Here is a 21,771-nt window from a genome sequence, read left to right as displayed (position 1 = left end):
CATATGGAATCATGTTAGGAACCAAAAAAGTGTTAAACAAATCTAAATATATTTTAGATTCTTCAAAGTAGCCACGAGTCAATGATATACAGTGCCTTCAGAAAGTATTCATACCCCTTGACTTTTTACACATTTTGTTGTGTTACAGCCTGATTTTAAAATTGATTAAGTTGAGATTTTGGGGGGTCACTGGCCTACACACAATACCCCATAATGTCAAAGTGGAATTATGTTTTCAGAAATGTTTACAAATTAATAAAAAATTAAAAGCTGAAATTTCTTGAGTCAATAAGTATTCAACCCCTTTGTTATGGCAAGCCTAAGTGCGTTCAGGAGCTAAAATGTGCTTAAGTCACATAATAAGTGACACGGACTCACTCTGTTTGGAAATCTATGGTAAGAACTGAAAAGGGTTGTCCTGCAATGATGAACAACAAATTTGACAGAGCTTGAAGAATTTTGAAAATAATAATATGCAAATGTTGCCCAATCCAGGTGTGGAACGCTCTTAGAGACTTACCCAGAAAGACTTAACAGCTGTAATTGCTGCCAATGGTGATTCTAACATGCATTGACTCAGGGGGTTGAATACTTATCTAATCAACATATATTACTGTTTTATTTTTCATAATTGTTTTTACAGATGTAAAAAATGTATATATTTACTTTGACATTACAGAGTATTTTGTGTAGATCGCTGACAAAAACATGACAATTAAATCAATTTGAATCCCACTTTAACACAACACAATGTGGAACAAGCCAAAAGGTGTGAATAATTTCTGAAGGCACTGTATAGGCAAAATGTCTGTCTCTCCAATACTGTAGGCTACAGTATTTTGATATTTGTCCTTGGCAGTAGATCATTGCCAGATGTGCTCTGTGGGGTTCACTTATGTAAAGGTGATTTGGCTGGCCAAGCTACTCAAGAGAGAAAAAACACAAACCAGGCTCCTATATAATCCACAACCAAGTCAGACTCACTCAAACTCAACCTATAGATACACTAACAAATACAGATGTTACATTTACTGCATTTATGAATGTAAAACCTGCATGATAATGTTTTCCTATTTAAAAAAAAAAGAGAAAAAAGACTGAAGACCTGTAAGACTCTAGTGTTTACCTTTACCTACGATAACCAGCTCATCTTCGGTTTGAGCGTCACACTCACTCATAGAACAAACTCTACACTACACCAGAGGCATCACATAGGTTTCCCATCCTTTCTGCCTACCGACACTGTACTGTGCTCGTACTGAATAGGCTCCAGGGCTCTGCTGCCACCTGTCGGTAATTGTGTGCCTTCGCATCATTATGGACGCGGAACACGATGCTCGATGTCCTCTGCGCCAGACGGGGTCGCTGTATAATTTCCAGCTACCATGATAGAACCGTCTCGCTCTCCGTCGAAAATGTTGGAACCCGTTCTCCCGAGAGAGGGCTTAGACGGTTCGAGCATGGAATGTACATTGAGAGTTCCTGGAGGTGATCGTGTCAAAAATGGGGGCTCGCGTTGCACGGTTGTTTAGGGATTTTAATTTAGAAAACCGAGTACATCGTGAGATTGGGAAGGCAAAACCCGAAGTGGCACCCCGACATCTGACCCATATTGATTCTGTTCAGAGTACAGAGGGTGAGTACATAGGGATTTTTGTTATTGCGTTGAAGAACTTGTGTAAGTCGGGAGGGTCAACTCAGCCTGTAGCTACGCCAGCCAGGCTGTTAGCAAGTATACCATAGCTTGCTGTCCTGGCTAGTGTTTCTTAACGTTACAGCTTTGTAGCTATTTGAAACCAAGGTTTTAGTGTTGAGTACGTATTTGTGGTTTTCCAATTCTGTAACAAGCACAAACTAAGATACCTAACTAGTTAGCAGCAAAGATGGCAAATTACCCATTCAACACTAGGGTTCACCCTTTACTTCTAACGTTATGATCTTCTGCCAGTACATACCAGTCTGTATCACAGTCACACTTCTTTAATATGTTGTTCTTTGTCCCCTGAGGCCTAAACGATTTTGTTTCCTTCAGTTACTGAGATCAATGATGCCATCCACAAGAGAAACGACCCCCTCCTGGGGTTGCTGAAGTCGGTGTATGTGGAATCAAAGGATCCTACTGAGGTGAGAGCCTAAAATAATGACTATTCAATTGAAATTTCAAATGAGGACTATTTGCTTGATTGGCACCCAACTCTGTTTCAATACAAACAGGCTCCAAAGGAGGTGACTGAGGAGAACGTGGAGGAGCGCAGACCACTGAAGTTCAACCTACCGGGGGACCCCTATGGGATTGTGGAGCTCACTGATGTCCCCAAAGGCAAACTGTCTATTGCTGAGGCCCTAAAAGCTCTTAACAATCACAAGAATGCTCCCCAAACATGGACATTGGACAAGGTTGCCCAGGAGTACTCTCTTGACTTGAAAGACACTAAAGCACTTCTAGAGCATTTCATCCCCTTCGAGGTTAAGATCATACCTCCCAAGACAAAAGAGGATTCAAAGCAGATCAAAGATACCTAGGACAGATATGCAGTATACCTGGCCTTTCAAGACATCTATCAGCCAAGTGAATTATTTATTTATGTAAATCTACTATCGGGTTGTCTGCCTTGCTTCAAGGTTCAGGATAGGAATAGAGTAAGTGTGGGATTATTTGTTTTTCTGTTACGAAACGAAGGAGACGCATGATTTAAACCCAGTACACTACTGTTCAGAGCCAGACATGTTACCGCCACTCCCAAGAATGCTAGCTTATTTGTGGGAATGGTAATCAGTGTTGTAAACGGCAAGGTCGTAACACTACTCCGTATGATTTGTGTCAGTCTTTAGTAAATCTCGATACACATTTTAATAACGACAAAATCAGCCAATTCTATAATTGTATGAATGATGCGATATTGGCCTACAAATCCATTCATACTACTTCGCTAATTACTTTCCTAACAAGGCTTTCATCCCTGTATCACAACTGACAGTAAATTGACTGTCACTTGCTAATTTGGCATCTTTATACAAATCGCAATGTACTCTCTTCAATTTTTCATTTATATGAGCCAATGTTATGTATTTCTGTAAATCCTATTAACAGTGGGAAAACATATTGATGTCGGACTTTGTTTGTCTTCCGTGGGTATCCAAGCCAGCACTTGTGTTTTAAGTACTGTATCATGATTATATACACTACATGACCAAAAGTATGTGGACACCTGCTGGTCGAACATCTCATTCCAAAATCATTGGCATTAATATGGAGTTGGTTCCCTCTTTGCTGCTAAAACAGCCTTCACTCTTCTGGGAAGGCTTTCCACTAGATGTTGGAACATTGCTGCGGGGGCTTGCTTCCATTCAGCCACATGTATTAGTGAGGTCGGGCACTGATTAGGTTTGGCTCGCAGTTTTCATCCCAAAAGTGTTCGATGGGGTTGAGGTCAGAGCTCTGTGCAGGCCAGTCAAGTTCTTCCATACCTATCTCAACAAACCATTTCTGTATGAACCTCGCTTTGTGCACGGGGGCATTGTCATGCTGAAACAGGAAAGGGCCTTCCCCAAACTATTGCCACAAAGTTGGAAGCACAGAATCATCTAGAATGTCATTGTATGCTATAGTGTTAAGATTCCCTTCTGGAACTAAGGGGCCTAGCCCGAAACATGAAAAACAGCCCCAGACCATTATTCCTCCTCCACCAAACTTTACAGTTGGCACTATGCATTCGGGCTGGTAGCGTTCTCCTATCATCCGCCAAACCCCTGATTTGTCTGTCAGACTGCCAGATGGTGAAGCGTAATTCATCACTCCAGAGAGTGCTCCAGAGTCCAATGGTGGCAAGCTTTATAGCACTCCAGCTGAAGCTTGGCGTTGCGCATAGTAATCGTAGGCTTGTGTGCGGCTGCTTGGCCATGGAAACCAATTTCAAGAAGCTCCGGATGAAAAGTTATTGTGCTGACGTTGCTTCCAGAGGCAGTTTGGAAGTCGGTGGTGAGTGTTGCAACTCAGGACAGATGATTTTTACACGGTTAAGCACTCGCCGGTCCCGTTCTGTGAGCATGTGTGACCTACCACTTCGCGGCTGAGCCGTTGTTGCTCCTAGACATTTCCACTTCAAAATAACAGCACTTACAGTTGACCGTGGCAGCTCTAACAGGGTAGAAATTTGACGAACTGACTTGTTTGAAAGGTGGCATCCTATGACGGTGCCACGTTGAAAGTCAGAGCTCGTCAGTAAAGCCATTCTACTGCCAATGTTTGTCTATGGAGTTTGCATGACTGTGTGCTCTATTTTATACACCTGTTAGCAACGGGTGTGGCTGAAATAGCCAATTCCACAAATGTGTATTTATAGTGTACCCCGCCTCTAGTGTCAATATCATCAAAAGGAAATGTAAATTATAAACTATTGATCAGTAACATAATGACTGCTTTCAAGTGAGTACTACAGTATAGTAGTGGTCATCGTCGGTCACTAGATCTTTGCTATAATTTGAAATCTTCCATGCACCTTTTGGATAAGATCACTGTTTGTGGGAATATCCTTCCTAAAAGTGTACAAAACATTCGGGACATATATAGACCGACCAGGTGAAAGCTTTGATCCCTTACTGATGTCACTTGTTAAATCCACTTCAACCAGTGTAGATGAAAGGGAAGAGACAGGTTAAAGAAGGATTTTTAAGCCTTGAGACGTGTGTGTGTGTGCCATTCAGAAGGTGAATGGGCAAAATACATTATTTAAGTGACTTTGAACGGCTTTCAGGCGCACTGGTTTGTGTATCAAGAACTGCAACGCTGCTGGGTTTTTCACACTCAACAGTTGCTTGTGTGTATCAAGAATGGTCCACCACCCAAAGGACATCTACTTGACACAACTGTGGGAAACATTGGAGTCCACATGTGCCAGCATCCCTGTGGAACGGTTTTGACACATTGAAAAGTCCATTGAGGCTTTTCTGAGGGCAAAAGGGGGTTCAACTCAATATTAGGAAGATGTTCCTAATGTTTTGTACACTCTGTACTTTGCAGGGCCATTTATTTCATAAAAGAGTAGAATCATGATGCTGTTTACTTTCCGTGAACGTTGATTGTTGTGATGTTTCATTTTAATAAATCAAACACATTATTTTTGTTTTGAATTTTTACCCCTTTTTCTCCCCAATTTCGTGGTATCCAATTGTTTTAGTAGCTACTGTCTTGTCTCAGAGACGAAGGTTGAAAGTCATGCGTCCTCCGATACACAACCCAACCAAGCCCAACCAGGCACCCTTAACCACTGCGCCACCCGGGAGGCCCTCAAACACATTATTTGAGCAAAATAGTGGACATTGTTTAAAAAAGAACGACAAAGCAGACACTCCTCCTGTGTTTTGGTAGGAAGCAGAGGGATGGCCTTGGAGAAATGTAACCACTCATGTTCATACATTTATATTTTAGCAGACGCTCTTTATCCAGAGTGACTTGCAAGCAATTAGGGTTAAGTGCCTTGCTCAAGAGCACATTTTTCACCTAGTTGGCTCGGGGATTCAAACCAGCAACCTTTCAGTTACTGGCCCAACGCTCTTAACTGCTAGGCTACCTGCCGCCCATGAACTATTGCTTGCTCTAGTGGTTACCCTCAACAGCTCAGGGCACCTGGAACAGACTGATACTAAAGTCAACACTTGCTACAGTGGTCCCTAACAGTACACAGAGCTATTAGTTATGGGGGGGAAATCTATACAGTTACTTATCACAATGTTATTTTGGGAGGATATATCGATATTTGGCTCCAAGTATCAATCTGTATACAGGTAGCATTAGCTAGTGCTTGTCGGCTGTACCGGCGCCAAAACTCAATTTCCCAGCCCAGAGCTATGGATGCAAGGACTAACCATCCATGATATTGAAATGTATAGTTTTAACAATGTTATACAGTGTTTACATGGAGATTGTTTACCATCATTGGAGTAAAACAAGCTCATTAGGCATTTCTAAGTTATGTTCTTCAAGAATCAATGGGCAAGACAATGCATGTGAACCCTTTGGAATTACCTGGATTTCTGCATAAATTGGTCATAAAATTTGATCTGATCTTCATCTAACTCAGTCACAACAATAGACAAACACAGTGTGCTTAAACTAATAACACCAATTATTGTACTTTTGTGTGGAGAAACAAATGCACAGCACACCAACATCAAAACCTCATCCCAACTATAAAGTATGGTGGAGGGAGCATCATGGTTTGGGGCTGCTTTGCTGCCTCAGGCAGGGCCTTGACAACTTGCTATCATCGACGTAAAAATTCCCAAGTTTTATCAAGACATTTTGCTGGAGAATGTAAAGCTATCTATCCGCCAATGGAAGCTCGACAGAAGTTGGGTGATGCAAAAGGACAACAACCCAAAACACAGAACTAAATCAACAACAGAAGAAAATACGCCTTCTGGAGTGGCCCAGTCAGAGTCCTGACCTCAACCCAATTGAGATGCTGTGGCATGACCTCAAAAGTGCGGTTCACACCAGACATCCCAAGAATATTGCTGAACTGAAACAGTTTTGTAAAGAGGAATGGTCCAAAATTCCTCATGACTGTTGTGCAGGTCTGATCGGCAACTACTGAAAATGTTTGGTTGAGGATATTGCTGCCAAAGGGGGGTGAACAGGGGTTCACATACTTTTTCTTGCCACTGTATGTAATTAATTTATGTCCAAAAATGGAAAGAAGGGGATGCAGGCTATCTATTACATGCACAAAACGTGTAATATTAAGAACATCTAATGACCAAACCCTATACTTTATGGAACCTTGTAATATTGTATTTATCTCTGTGTTAGATTGTATACAACGTAACAATACAACGCTTATATGCACGTGCCCGGTAAGGCCTAGTTCTTGAACCACAACGTTACGCCTCTTTATGGCCATTTGTCATTTCAATTGGAGCTCTAGATAATGGGCGCGTCATAACAAAGGACCCTACCCGAGCTGTCCATACTATTGGATGATGAGACTGTCAGTTAACCAGTATACGGACAGTGATCGTAGTTCGTAACAGAGATGGAATATTATACCGTGAACCCGGAATAGTGGAAGACGAAATTATCATTCTCAGGATAACAGAAAGATGAGGGTTGGAAAGAAAATGAAATGACTGACAATCAAATTGTTTAATGCCTCTTTGAGTCATGATTTTGTCTTGTAAACCAATCTAGCGGTGTTTTCTTTTTGTCGGAGAACCCATTCCCTGCAAAACAAAGGCAGAATGATACGCGGAACTACATTTTACTTACCGCTTTTGTTGAATTGTGTAGGTGGCATTGCCCGTGTTTCGCACTGTAAATAATGTTATTTGATTAGATGTATTAATTCACGTGCAATGAGAGATTAATACAGTATATCTAGTTGTGACTTCGAGGAATTACAAAAAGCATCTGGACAGCGAATTGGATCAACTGAAAGACTGAAATGAGCCGCGAGCAATTGTCTGTCTACTGAAACCCAACGATGTCAACCTGACTTTGGAAGGAAAACGGTAATTTCACTTGGGGATTCTGCTGTAACAAACAATACTACTCCCTGAAAAGTGGTTTAATTGATACAATGTAAACGTATTTTCAAACAATTCAGTTTGTTTGATTGAACTAATCTTAGGTTCTCATCAAACAAGTATTTGATCTTACATTTAATTCCACAGTATAATAATAAATAATGTTATCAAAAATATCTAAATAAATAGGCCTACACTCAAAACAATGCTGGGTTAAAAACAACCCAATTTGGGTTATTTGGTAACCCAGCGCTGGGTTATTTGGATCCCGCCTGTTGGGTTATTTTGAACCAGCCAGTTGGGTTATTTTGATCCAGTCAGTTGGGTTTTTGGAATTACACAAACATGGGTTAATTTGTAAGTAAAGAGACTCGGGGCTTGTAGGGATAGCCCAAGGCTTAATTTAACCATCAGTTGGGTTTTTATTCACTTTCATGCTGGATCTTTTTTAATGTAATCCAGATACTTATTTTTGGCCACATGTGAGAGTACATGTCATTCCTGTTGATCATGTTAAGTTTGTACACTGCACATTTAAACTTTCCTTGATTATTTTTGCACATTAGATATTCAAATATAAAATTAATAACATTCTTATATACATATTATAACAGTGGTAACTATCCCAATGTTGGGATATAAACTCAGTGGCCAGATTATTAAGTACACTAACCCATTCAAGAAAATGGTTTGCCCATTTTGAAGATGTTATTGAGTTGAGTCATGTGGTGATTGATGTAAGCAACTTTGAGCGTGGTGTGATCGTCTGTGTTAAGTGCGCCGGTTACAGTATTTCAGAAACTGCTGGCCTCCTGGGCTTTGCACGTACAATGGTGTCTAGGGTTTACCGAGAATGATGCGACAAACATAAAACATCCAGTCGATGGCAGTCCCGTGGGTGAAAACAGCTCTTTGATGAGAGGTCGAAGGAGAATGGCAAGAAACGTGCAAGCTAACAGGCGGGCCACAAACTGGCTAATAACGTTCCTTGTCCCAGATGGGTTATTGCAGCAGACGACCACACCGGGTTCCAGTCCTGTCTGCTAAAAACAAGATGAATCGGTTCCAGTGGGCACACCATCACAAACACTAGACAATTGTGGAATGGAAAAACAGATTCTGTAATAGAGACGGAACAAAAAATATATCCGAGCAATAAAGTAAGAAATAATGCATTGCTGGGTCAAAAATACATATAAAACAATAAGCCAGCAAAAGAGTAAAAAGCGACCCACTGCTGTGTCAAAATAACTACGTTTTTGGGGTAAATAAAACATCCCAACATGGGTTATTCACACAACCCAGCTGGCTGGGTCAAAGTATCCTAGTGTGTGTTTTGTCCAATATTTACCCAGTGCTGAGTTACCAAATAGCCGAAATTGGGTTCTTTTTAACCCATTTCTTGTGTGTGCATTGCATTCGGAAAGTATTCAGACCACTTTACTTTTCCCACATTTTGTTACAATGCAGCCTCATTCTAAAATGTATTAAATATTTATTTTACTTAGGAATTTACACACAATACCCCAAAATGAGAAAGTGAAAACAGTTTTTTTTTTTTTTTGTAAATGTATCAAAAATAAAAGCATGAATACCTTATTTACATAATTATTCAGACCATTTCCTATAAGACTCAAAATTGAGCACAGGTGCATCTTGTTTCCATTAATCATCCTTGAGATGTTTCTACAACTTGATTGGAGTCTACCTGTGGTAAATTCAATTGATTGGACATTATTTGGAAAGGCACACACCTGTCTATATAAGGCCCCACAGTTGACAGTGCATGTCAGAGCAAAAACCAGGCCATGAGTTCGAAGGAATTGTCTGTAGAGCTCAGAGACATGATTGTGTTGAGGCACAGATCTGGGGAAGGGTACCAAAAAATGTCTGCAGCATTGAAGGTCCCCCGAGAACACAATGGACTCCATCATTCTTAAAGGTAAGAAGTTTGGAACCACCAAGGCTTTTCCAAGAACACGATGGTCACTCTGACAGAGCTCCAGAGTTCTTCTGTGGAGATGGGATAACCTTCCAAAAGGACAACCATCTCTGCAGCACCCTACCAATCAGGTGGCCAGACGGAATCCACTCCTCAGTAAAAGGCAAATGACAGGCCACTTGGAGTTTGCCAAAAGGAACTTAAAGGACTCTCAGACCATGAGAAACAAGATTCTCTGGTCTGATGAAACCAATATTGAACTCTTTGGCCTGAATGCCAAGCGTCACGTCTGGAGGAAACCACACACCACTCATCACCTGGCCAATACCATCCCTATGGTGAAGCATGGGGGTGGCAGCAGCAGCATGCTGTGGGCATGTTTTTCAGCGGCAGGGACTGGGAGACTAGCCAGGATCAAGGTACATAAGGATCCTCAGGACCTCAGACTGGGGCGAAGGTTCACCTTCCAACAGGACAACAATCCTAAGCACACAGCCAAGACAATGCAGGAATTGCTTTGGGACAAGTCTCTGAATGTTCTTCAGTGGCCCAGCCAGAGCCCGGACTTGAACCCGATCGAACATCTCTGGAGAGACCTGAAAATAGCTGTGCAGCGACACTCCCCTCCCAACCTGACAGAGCTTGAGAGGATCTGCAGAGAAGAATGGGAGAAACTCCCCAAATACAGGTGTGCCAAGCTTGTAGCGTCATACCCAAGAAGACTCAAGGCTGTAATCACTGTCAAAGGTGCTTCAACAAAGTACTGAGTAAAGGGGATGAATGCTTATGTAAATTTGATATATAATTTGATATATATATGATATATATATGTTTATATATATTTTTATACATTATTAAAAAATGTCTAAAAACCTGATTTTGCTTTGTCATTATGGTGTATTGTGTGTAGAATGATGAGGGGTGAATAAGGTTGTAACGTAACAAAATGTTGAAAAAATGAAGGAGTCTGAATACTTTCCGAATGCACTGTATACACACACACAAAAATAAAAAATCAACTAAACTCAGCAAAAAAGAAACGTCCCCTCACTATCAATTGCATTTATTTTCAGCAAACTTAACATGTGTAAATATTTGTATGAACATAACAAGAATCAACAACTGAGACATAAACTGAACAAGTTCCACAGACATGTGACTAACAGAAATGTAATAATGTGTCCCTGAACAAAAGGGGGGGGGGGGGGGGGGGGGGGGGTCAAAATTAAAAGTAACAGTCAGAATCTGGTGTGGCCGCCAGCTGCATTAAGCACTGCAGTGCATCTCCTCCTCATGGACTGCACCAGATTTGCCAGTTCTTGCTGTGAGATGTTACCCCACTCTTCCACCAAGGCACCTGCAAGTTCCCAGACATTTCTGGGGGGAATGGCCCTAGCCCTCACCGTCCGATTCAACAACAGGTCCCAGATGTGCTCAATGGGATTGAGATCTGGTCTCTTCGCTGGCCATGGCAGAACACTGGCATTCCTGTCTTGCAGGATATCATGCACAGAACGAGCAGTATGGCTGGTGGCATTGTCATGCTGGAAGGTCAAGTCAGGATGAGCCTGCAGGAAGGGTACCACATGAGGGAGGAGGATTTCTTCCCTGTAATGTACAGCGTTGAGATTGCCTGCAATGACAACAAGCTCAGTCTGATGATCCTGTGACACACCGCCCCAGACCATGACGGATCCTCCACCTCCAAATCAATCCCGCTCCAGAGTACAGGCCTCGGTGTAACGCTCATTCCTTTGACGATGAACGTGAATCCGACCATCACCCCTTGTGAGACGAAACCGCGACTCGTCTGTGAAGAGCACATTTTGCCAGTCCTGTCTGGTCCAGCGACGGTGGGTTTGTGCCCATTGGCGACGTTGTTGTCGGTGTTGTCTGGTGAGGACCTGCCTTACATCAGGCCTACAAGCCCTCAGTCCAGCCTCTCTCAGCCTAGTACGGACAGTTTGAGCACTGATGGCGGGATTGTGCCTTCCTGGTGTAACTTGGGCAGTTGTTGTTGCCATCCTGTACCTGTACCGCAGGTGTGATGTTCGGATGTACCGATCCTGTGCAGGTGTTGTTACACGTGGTCTGCCACTGCGAGGACGATCTGCTGTCCGTCCTGTCTCCCTGTAGCGCTGTCTTAGGCGTCTCACAGTACGAACATTGCAATTTATTGCCCTGGCCACATCTGCAGTCCTCATGCCTCCTTGCAGCATGCCTAAGGCACGTTCACGCAGATGAGCAGGGACCCTGGGCATCTTTCTTTTGCTGTTTTTCAGAGTCAGTAGATAGGCCTCTTTAGTGTCCTAAGTTTTCATAACTGTGACCTTAACTGCCTACCGCCTGTAAGCTGTTAGTGTCTTAACGACCGTTCCACATGTGCTTGTTCATTAATTGTTTATGATTCATTGAACAAGCATGGGAAACTGTGTTTAAACCCTTTACAATGAAGATCTGTGGAGTTATTTAGATTTTTACGAATTATCTTTGAAAGACAGGGTCCTGTTGCTGAGTTTATATTCATTGAGCTTGTCTCATGCTTTAAGTTTACGGTTTGATAAAATAAGACAAATGCCTCAAGAGGGCATCAGAGATCTAGATAAACAGAATTTAAAAAACTAAACCTGACCCAATTATTCTCCTCTCGCTCCTGCTGGCTTTCATAGATTTTTCCATTACTCTCCTGAAGTTACCGGTAATAGGCTACAGGAGGAGTCGGCAACCTTTCTCATGTTGAATGTATCTTACCATTTCTACCAATCTGCGTGCCAGTTATGGTTTTCATATAAAAAATGTGAAACAGTTTTGATTAATTTATAACAACATCTTCATATCTCAACATCATTGTCATGTGGTTAATCAAAATTCTGGGTCCAGGCCTGAAGCATGCGCTAGCGAACTTGCAACATTGTATAAAATATTCTGGGCCCTCAGAGTTTCCCTCACGAGTGAGCTCGGGACAGACACAGCTGTAGGCTATATGCGCAAGGGATAAGAAGCAGTGCTTAACTTGGGCAGGAGCTCAATGGAGCTGAGTATCGGCACCTCAAACGTTCTACTGCTTGAGCTCCTGTTCCTCTTATAGAGTATTAGCTCAAAAGTATTGTGTATCTCCTGCACCTAAATATAAACAGTAGCAGCACCCAAAATGACTACCGGAACCTATTTCAGTCCAAGTCAAGCACTGATAAGAAGTAATCAGGTAGGCCTATTTTATGAGGTTTCCACTGGATCAGAGCATTACATTTTTTAACGCTTTTAACGCTGAGTGGTTATCGAAAGGGAGAGATCTGGAAATATTTTCCAAATACATTGAGGAACTATCGTAATTCTCAATGGATATAAAAACAGACTTTGTTTGCTTGTTGTTTGAGGTGAAGAAAACATTACTTTGAGAAGCTCCACAGGTCATTAGTGGTGGTGCGTTAAATCAATTAGAAATACTAATCAGATCCCCAAATGGGCACATTTATATGCCTACATTTGTTCGAAGGCCAGGTAGCCTATAGGCCTACTTCTATCCATGCGTGTCCTTACTCAACATTGACAGGAGCGCTCCAAACAAAAGACAACGACTAAATTGACAAAACTCGTAAATGGAATGAAATATACCAAAACGTGTTTCTCACAAGTGTAGCATAGGTTGAACGCATGAAAAGAAATTACCATAATCAAAGTAACAAACATTGTAGATGAGAAATTATAGGAATGAATGGTAAATGTACTACTGGTGATATGTAATAGGGAATTGATATACACTAACAATCAAATGCAAACCATTCACAAAATGCAATTATGAAACAATGTATGTGCACAAATTGACGAGAGAGAGTCCATTCTGGAGAGGAGTGCATTGTGCATCTGGGCGCATGGTCAAGCCGACTTCTGCATTGGCCATGCAGGATTTATGGTGATATCGCCTCAACAGAGGTCAGGGAATTCATTAATTTTGCGCTTCGTGGATCAGTGCAGAACTGTTGTCAAGGAAGGGAGTTAAAAAAAAAAAAAATTAAGTTTACCTTTGTTTAATTAGGCAAGTCAGTATAGCTAGGTAATTTATTCCAGAATGAAAATTAGTAATGTTAGTTTGCTAGCTTTTTACTCACTGTTTTTGGTCAAGCACAACACCTTTCCCATTTGTCCAGGGTTGTCAGGTCAAGCTAAAATTGTAGCCAATGACTACTCAAAACCTGCCCACAAGACCTGAAAACTAGCCCAAAATGTGTTTTCTCACAGCAAGAGAGGAGTTGCCACATTTAGCCAATAAAACCTTTTTCCATTACGTTATCGAGTGAATTAAGAAGGAATCTCAATTGAACTTCTAACGACTTCAAAAGCAAAATTTGGTTTTCCATCTAAATAATCATTATTGCGAGCTAATGTGACTAATAAAGGAATTTGAATGTGTTGCAAGAGTAAATATAATTTCAAATATTAACCAAAAAAACAAATCTCAATTTTGAGGGTTAAATAAACGTTCAAAGCATTCTGAATACACCTGACCTGTGTTTTTTTCACCCTGGTCATAGTCTTAAGCCATGTCGAATACGTAAAATTGCAGGAAATTAGCTTTTAAAACAGTACAATTTTCCTAGGGGAGGACCCCATCCAGGCAAAATTTTACTCCAAGCTTTCTTCAAAAGTCAACAGCCCTGCCACTATTATTTGTAACTTTGCTACTCTAAGAATTACTCAGCTTTATTATGTTTTATTTCACCTTTTGATAACTGAACAATATTATCCAGCTCAGTAACAAATGTGTAATTACAATTCCTACACTCAAAAATTTGAAACACAATTTCCATTGTTGACTGCTTATTCAACTTTCTCCCATAGTCTCAGGCTAGTTACCGGGGCAAATAATAATCTACGGCTAAACGGACTATATGATACATCAACTAAATCATTCAAAATAGTATGACACATATCTAGTTTATTTTGTAGTGGTCATTAAAATTCTCAAAAGCTTTTTGAAAGAGATACAAAGCCACCCGATATAAATACTAGCTGGATGCAGGTCCCTGTTGCTAGGTTCCACAACTACTCAACATGCAGTGTTATCATTGACTTGCAAGGTACCGGGCAGATCCTTTTTAGCAGTTACTATGGTTTCTGTGGATATATGTACTTGAAATAGTAAACATGATCCTCTAATATTTTTCTTTCTCTTCCATCACATTTTTTAAATTACTGTATTATGCTGAATATCTGAATAGGGACTACTGTTCTAACCACCTCAATTCATGTTTATAAGTGATAGGTTAAAAGGGTGATTTTATGGGTCATCTTTGTGTATAGCCGCCAAATCACTTTTGAGTCATTCTGTATGAAAAGGGAACAGATACTCTAGGGCCATGATGCGCCCTTTCATTTAGCACAAAGGATTGTCTTTTGGATAACTGAAAACCCTGTAATGAGGAAATTGACCATATACTTAATTTCAGGAATTATGTGCAAATTAGAACACAAAGACTGCTACACAGTGCAGAATTGGTGCGGCTTTATCTATCAACAGTGTCTGTCATAGCATCCTAATGAGAGGAGAGGGCAGAGCGTTAAGATCAGTCCGTGTCAGTGAGAAGTTGGGAGGCAGACATAGATTTCAGTCTGAGGCTTGTTTGCACACATCCACACGTATCCTTTTGGTTTTAATCATAATCTAGCCGTGCGTATTCTATCCCTGTTGTCAAGGTAAGAGGAGGAACACACAATGCCTCAGTCAGTCTATTATTGCCTAATAATACACTTGTTCCTGTTCTATTATGGTAGCCTGTTTATCTAATGAATACAACATTTTACCCTCTCCTTTACTCTGGTGGGGTAACTTTGACATAATTATAGTTCTGCAGCATGGTAAATGGATAGAATTTGCCTCAAAGTTTCGGACTAGCGACAGCCGTCACACAATCATATCATCCCGGCAGTGTACAGAAAAATTTGAACAAATTTACATTTTTACTGACAGTTATTTAATAAGCTTTGAATCCCCTGTGTCGCTTTGTCTGTTCAACCCACATGGAATGACTAAACCTAGAAAATGAGAGAAGAGAGCATATTTGAAAGTGCTGCGGAAATCTAAGACAAAATCGCTTCCATGGATAAGACTGCTTATAGTCTGTCGCCTTTAACACCACCAGTCCTAATCTTCCATAGGAAAAGCGGGTCCAACATTTTCTGTTTGACGTTTGCCAATGAGCCATTGTAAATGATACCAGCCGGTCTAAAATAACAGTATCCAATGTTTATATTAGTGATAAGCCTTTTTTATTGAAGTCTTGAGTTGTCCCCAGAAAAACATTGACTTGGAATAAAAATCTCTCCCTGGCACGGATCAAATAATTCATGAAATTGCTAGGACATTTTGGCGATAGAGAGCATTTGGTAAGCCAGTTTTTAAAATTTAATTTAAGCTTTATTTAACTAGGCAAGTCAGTTAAGATCAAATTCTTATTTGCAATGATGGCCTACCCCGGAAAAACCCGGACGATGCTGGGCCAATTTTGCACCGCCCTATGGGACTCCCAATCACGGCCGGATGTGATACAGCCTGGTTGTGTTGGCATTCTTATAATAGTGTAGTAACCAGGCTTACATGTAAATAGCCAGACTGCAACTGCATACTGCCTTAAGTCTTCTTGTGTGTGATGACGTTCAGAGACTTGTCCCAAAGCCACTCCTACGTTGGCTTGGCTGTATGCTTAGGGTCATTATCCAGTTGGGAGGTGAACCTTTGCCCCAGTCTGAGGTCCTGAGCGCTCTGGAGCAGGTTTTCATCAAGGATCTCTCTGTACTTTGCTCTGTTCATCTTTGGCTCGATCCTGACTGGTCTCCCAGTCCCTGCTGCTGTAAAACATTCCCACAGCCTGATGCTGCCACCCCTATGCTTCACCATAGGGATGGTGCCAGGTTTCCTCCAGATGTGACGCTTGGCATTCAGGCCAAAGAGTTCAATCTTGGTTTCATCAGACCAGAGAATCTTGTTTCTCATGGTCTGAGAGTCTTAGGTGCCTTTTGGCAAACTCAAAGCGGTCTGTCATGTGCCTTTTACTGGCTTCTGAGCGATAATAGTCCTTCTGGAATGTTCTCCATCTCCACAGAGGGACTCTAGAGCTCTGTCAGAGTGGCCATTGGGTTCTTGGTCACCTCCCTGACCCAGGCCCTTCTCTCCCGATTGCTCTGTTTGGGTGAGCAGACAGATCTAGGAAGAGTCTTCTTCCATTTAAGAATCTTTGTGGCCATTGTGTTCCTGGGGACTTTCAATGCTGCAGAATTGTTTTACCCTTCCCTAGATCTATGCCTCGACACAATCCTGTCTCGCAGCTCTACGGACAATTCCTTCGACCTCGTTGCTTGGTTTTTGCTCTGACGTGCACCATCAACTGTGGGACCTTATATAGACAGGTGTGTGCCTTTCCAAATAATGTCCAATTAATTGAATTTACCACAGGTGGACTCCGATGAAGTTGTCGAAACTTCTCAAGGATGATCAATGGAAACAGGATGCACCTGAGCTCAATTTTGAGTCTCATAGCAAAGGGTCTGAATACTTATGCAAATAAGGTATTTTTTATTTTAAATACATTTGAAAAAAAACAAAAAACCTGTTTTCGCTTGGTCATTATGGAGTACTGTGTGTAGATTGCTGAGATTGTTTTTATATTTCATCCATTTTAGAACAAGGCTAATGTAACAAAATGTGGAAAAAGTCAAGGGGTCTGAATACTTTCCAAAGGCATTGTACATGCAGATCAATGTGTATATAAACGTTTCAGTTTGACAAAATTCCATTTGATACACAATATTGTCTTTTGAGAAAGGCAACATTTTAAAACAAAGAATACCCATTTTAAGGTATTATCATCAAGGAAAAACAGACATAGCATTTGATGTTTATGTTCTCTTGCTAATGTCCCCGCTTTCTGTTTTGCCTCCATTTCCTTTTCTGTCTCCCCAGGATCTCTCCTCCATGCTAAGATGCTGGGTTCTTCAGTTGGACTAAGAACAGCATCTAAGGCATCATGTTTGGCAAGAGAAGAGCTCCAGTAACGATGCCTAAACCCGAGCCTGCACCCCCCGTGGAAGAATGGTTTACTCCACTGTCGTTCCCCCTGTGGAGGCAGGGGAGACCAATAAAGCCAGCCTCTGCTGCCTCGTCACGGCAGGGCTGCTGAACCTGTCTGACCACCTCCTCCACGTCCAGCCTGACACGGAAGACATGTCCATGGAAAACAGCTCATATGGCTCCTCCTTTTCACCTCTGGACCTGGACACAGTCACGCGAACAGCCGAGACCCAGGGGAGTGTTCAGGGTGTCAGCCTGCCCCTCCAGGTGTTCTTCTGCATGGCCATGGTCTCCATCCTGTTGGTGGCCTTCCTAGGGAACGTGGTGGTGGTCCTGATGGTCTACCAGCGCGCCGCCATGCGATCCGCCATCAACATCCTGTTGGCCAGCCTGGCCTTCGCAGACATGATGCTGGCCGTCCTGAACATGCCCTTTGCCCTGGTTACTGTGGTGACCACACGCTGGATCTTCGGGGATGTCTTCTGCCGAGTGTCGGCCATGTTCTTCTGGCTTTTTGTCATAGAGGGCATGGTCATCCTGCTTATAATAAGCATAGATCGATTCCTGATCATAGTCCAGAAACAGGACAAATTGAGTCCCCACAGAGCCAAAGTGCTCATAGTCATCGCTTGGACTGTCTCCTTATGTTTCTCTTTCCCACTAGCCATAGGCCACCCATCACTCCAGATCCCCTCTAGAGCTCCACAGTGTGTGTTCGGCTACACCAGCGAGCCGGGCTACCACGCCTACGCGTTGCTCCTCATGCTGGCCTTCTTTTTCATCCCCTTCTTGGTCATGCTGTACACCTTCATGGGGATCCTGAACACCATACGGCATAACGCCGTGCGCATCCACAGCCACCCGGACAGCATCTGTCTGAGTCAGGCCAGCAAGCTGGGCCTCATGAGCCTGCAGAGGCCCTTTGAGATGAACATAGACATGAGCTTCAAGACGCGTGCCTTCACTACCATCCTCATTCTCTTCTCGGTGTTCACCGTGTGCTGGGCGCCCTTCACCGCCTACAGCCTAGTTTCCACCTTCAGCAGCCCCTTCTACCACAAGGACAACTTCTTTGAAGTCAGCACCTGGTTCCTTTTGTTGTGCTATCTCAAGTCGGCCCTCAACCCTCTCATTTACTACTGGCGGATCAAGAAGTTCCGCGACGCCTGCCTTGACCTGATGCCCAAGTATTTCAAGTTTCTTCCTCAGCTGCCCGGCCACACAAAGCGACGTATCCGACCCAGCGCTGTGTACGTGTGTGGGGAGCATCGCTCTGTGGTCTAATAACACTGGACTGACTTGGAGGACACTGACTTCACTGCCATGTAGGTTTTGTTTGACCACTTATCCAATTTGTTCTCGCCAGTCAAATGAATGAGTTGAGACTGCGGTTTCGACAGTATATTTTAGCTGAGTAGAATCTGTTTACAAAGCATGTCAATTAACTGCTTCAGTGGTTTTGAATATGGTCATAAGGCCACCAAGATTACATTTTGTCATTGATATTTCTATGTAATTGTTTTGTGCCTATTAGTTAGTCTATACCAGTCATAATGCTGCTACATCTGGTGATTTCAGTGTACTGTACTTGAATCTAATAAACATTTTTAACATTTCTTACCTTGTTAATACAGTCTTTGTTTTTTACTTCTGGTTTACTTCTTTATGTCTCATGTTAGATTACATGCAAGTTTTCTGCAATTATACAAATGTCATAAAGGCAGAGAAATGTCTCAAATGTTTGACTCAGAAACACACTCAGAGCTTTATAGAAAAATGGTTAAACAAATGTAAATCGCAGCAATCTATTTGTTTATATGTTTTTCTCAACCTTGGCAAGAAATCCTATTTGTGTACCATACACTTTAGAGAAGTACAACACTGTGGATGAGTGACGATACACTCAGTATACCAAACATTGAGTTGCACCCCCATCTGCCCTCAGAACAGCTTCATTTCGTTGGGGCATGGACTCTACAAGGTGCCGAAAGCGTTCCACAGGGTTGCTGGCCCTTGTTGACGCCAATGCTTCCCACGGTTGAGTCAAGTTGGCTGGATGTCCTTGGATGGTGGACCATTCTTGATACACACAGGAAACTGTTGAGCATGAAAAACAGTTGCAGTTCTTGACATAAAACTGGTGCGCCTGACACCTACTACCATACTACCACATAAGGCACTGCATCTCCGTGCTAGAGGCGTCACTACAGACCCAGGTTCGATTCCAGGCTGTATTTCAACCGGACGTGATTGGGAGTTCAATAGTGCGGCGCACAATTGGCCTAACGTCGTTAGGGTTTGGCCAGGGTAGGCCGTCATTGTAAATAAGAATTTGATCTTAATGGACTTGACTAGTTTAAAAAAGGTTAAATAAAAAATCTAATAAAACTACAATACTCCGTTCAAAGCAGTGGAGGGTGCTGAGGGGAGGACGGCTCATAATAATGGCTGGAACGGAGCGAATTGAATGGCATCAAACACATGGAAACCATCCATTACCAGTGCCTTGGTTCAAAGGCACTTACATCTTTTGTCTTCCCCATTCACCCTCTCAATGGCCCACCATACACAATGTCTCAATTGTCTCAAGGCTTAAATATCTTTCTTTAACTTTAACCCTTCACCTACACTGATTGAAGTGGATTTAACAAGTGACATCAATAAGGGTTCATAGCTTTCACCTGGATTCACCTGGTCCGTTTGTCATGGAAATAGCAGGTGTTCTTAATGTTTTGTACACTCAGTGTGTTTCACATGCAGCCAGACTATTTTCTGTGTTTACCAGTTAATGTTTTTCTAAAGGTTAGGGTTAATGAAGCACATCTCTGTATCACCCAGTGGTGTCCTTCATCAGGGACCGGACTTCCTGTCAGCCCCTCCACTGAGCGGCTACACACGTGTGAAACATTTCCACTGGGCATTAACACATGATCTCACCATACGCTTATTTCCATAAGTCTGCCACCATCTTGGCTGTTGATATTAGCTACACACACTTCAATGTTGCATTTGTCACACCGCTTATAAAACAGTGTTGAATATGGAAATGGTCATGGCCTATTACCAGTCATGCCTGATGCCTGGACTGTTTGAAAGTGTTTATGCATATGGTTCTGTTTGATATGCTAAGAGGTTTTAGTGGAATTCTCCGGATGTATTTATCTGGAATGGATAGTAATAGCTAAACAGCTAACTTGGTAAAATTAATTTCAAAGCCATTTATTTGAATGTGAATTTAAAAGACGCATACAATCAAATGTAATCTCTAAATATATATATTTTTTTACAATTAACAGAGAGAGAACGAGGTGGCAGAGTGAGCAGACAGGTCCCAGGCAACATCATCTAAAACAGATGCTAGACTGAAAGGTCAAAAGGTTGATTTCCAATGTGGACATTTATCCTCAAAGAGACTTCTGCCTCTGTGGCCCTTTGCAGCCGGGCCAGGTCCATTTAGATAAAGATACATTCAAAAGAACACAGTTGGACCAAGGCGATTCTTCTCAGCTTGAAGAATATAAAGGATGGTTTTCTTAATCGGCTTCCTCCTTGGAATTCATTATTCTGCCAGCAGTGACTAATGAGTGTGCTTGGGGCTTTGAAGCTCACTTTAATCATAGCTCTGAGCACTATTACTAAGCAACAGCAACTTGGGGGGTGTCTCAAGAGAAGGTGGATCTGGTATTGTTCAGGAAAAGGTGTCTTCTTCCTCTTGAGGAGCCTTGTGTTTATATAACATGCATTATATACTGAACAGAAATATAAACGCATGTAAAGTGTTGGTCCCATGTTTCATGAGCTGAAATAAATGATCCCAATTTTTTTTGTTATGTGCACAAAAAGCTTATTTCTCTCAAATTTTGTGCAGAAATGTGTATACATCCCTGTTAGTGAGCATTTCTTCTTTGCCAAGATAATCCATCCATCTGACAGGTGTGGCATATCAAGAAGCTGATTAAACAGCATGATCATTACACAGGTGCACCGGGTGCTGGGGACAATAAAAGGCCACTCTAAAATGTGCAGTTTTGTCACACAACACAATGGCAAAGATGTCTCGAGTTTTGAGGGAGTGTGCAATTGGCATGCTGACTGCAGGATTTTCCACCAGAGCTGATGCCAGAGAATTCAATTTATCATAAGCCACCTCCAACGTCGTTTTAGAGAATTTGGCAGTACATCCAACGAGCCTCACAACCGGAGACCAAATGTAACTATGCCAACCAAGGACTTCCACATC

At 42.1% G+C, this 21,771-nt stretch overlaps 2 protein-coding genes across 2 annotated transcripts; both read left to right on the top strand.

The window, feature by feature from the left end:
- Positions 1–1,396: 1,396 nt before the first annotated feature.
- LOC110522128 (NADH dehydrogenase [ubiquinone] 1 alpha subcomplex assembly factor 4) lies at positions 1,397–3,095 on the top strand. Its single transcript, XM_021600259.2, has 3 exons — positions 1,397–1,636; positions 2,033–2,124; positions 2,215–3,095. The coding sequence occupies exons 1-3, from the start codon at positions 1,504–1,506 to the stop codon at positions 2,521–2,523; spliced, it is 534 nt and encodes a 177-aa protein (XP_021455934.1). The 5' UTR covers positions 1,397–1,503; the 3' UTR covers positions 2,524–3,095.
- A 3,888-nt stretch (positions 3,096–6,983) lies between these two features.
- LOC110522127 (probable G-protein coupled receptor 63) lies at positions 6,984–19,147 on the top strand. The gene is made up of 2 exons (XM_021600258.2): positions 6,984–7,509; positions 17,424–19,147. The coding sequence occupies exon 2, from the start codon at positions 17,553–17,555 to the stop codon at positions 18,813–18,815; it is 1,263 nt and encodes a 420-aa protein (XP_021455933.1). The 5' UTR covers positions 6,984–7,509; positions 17,424–17,552; the 3' UTR covers positions 18,816–19,147.
- Positions 19,148–21,771: the final 2,624 nt, after the last annotated feature.

Source organism: Oncorhynchus mykiss, chromosome 4 (genome assembly GCF_013265735.2).
Source record: "Oncorhynchus mykiss isolate Arlee chromosome 4, USDA_OmykA_1.1, whole genome shotgun sequence".
Lineage (NCBI taxonomy): Eukaryota > Metazoa > Chordata > Actinopteri > Salmoniformes > Salmonidae > Oncorhynchus > Oncorhynchus mykiss.
Note: the sequence above shows the minus strand (reverse complement) of the source record. Positions and strands in the feature narration are given on the sequence as shown.

Coding starts and splice junctions, on each gene's coding strand:
- LOC110522127 (XM_021600258.2), top strand. CDS start 17,553: ATGGTTTACTCCACTGTCGTTCCCCCTGTGGAGGCAGGGGAGACCAAT.
- LOC110522128 (XM_021600259.2), top strand. CDS start 1,504: ATGGGGGCTCGCGTTGCACGGTTGTTTAGGGATTTTAATTTAGAAAAC. Junction 1,637..2,032: donor TTCTGTTCAGAGTACAGAGG/GTGAGTACATAG, acceptor TGTTTCCTTCAG/TTACTGAGATCAATGATGCC. Junction 2,125..2,214: donor AATCAAAGGATCCTACTGAG/GTGAGAGCCTAA, acceptor CAATACAAACAG/GCTCCAAAGGAGGTGACTGA.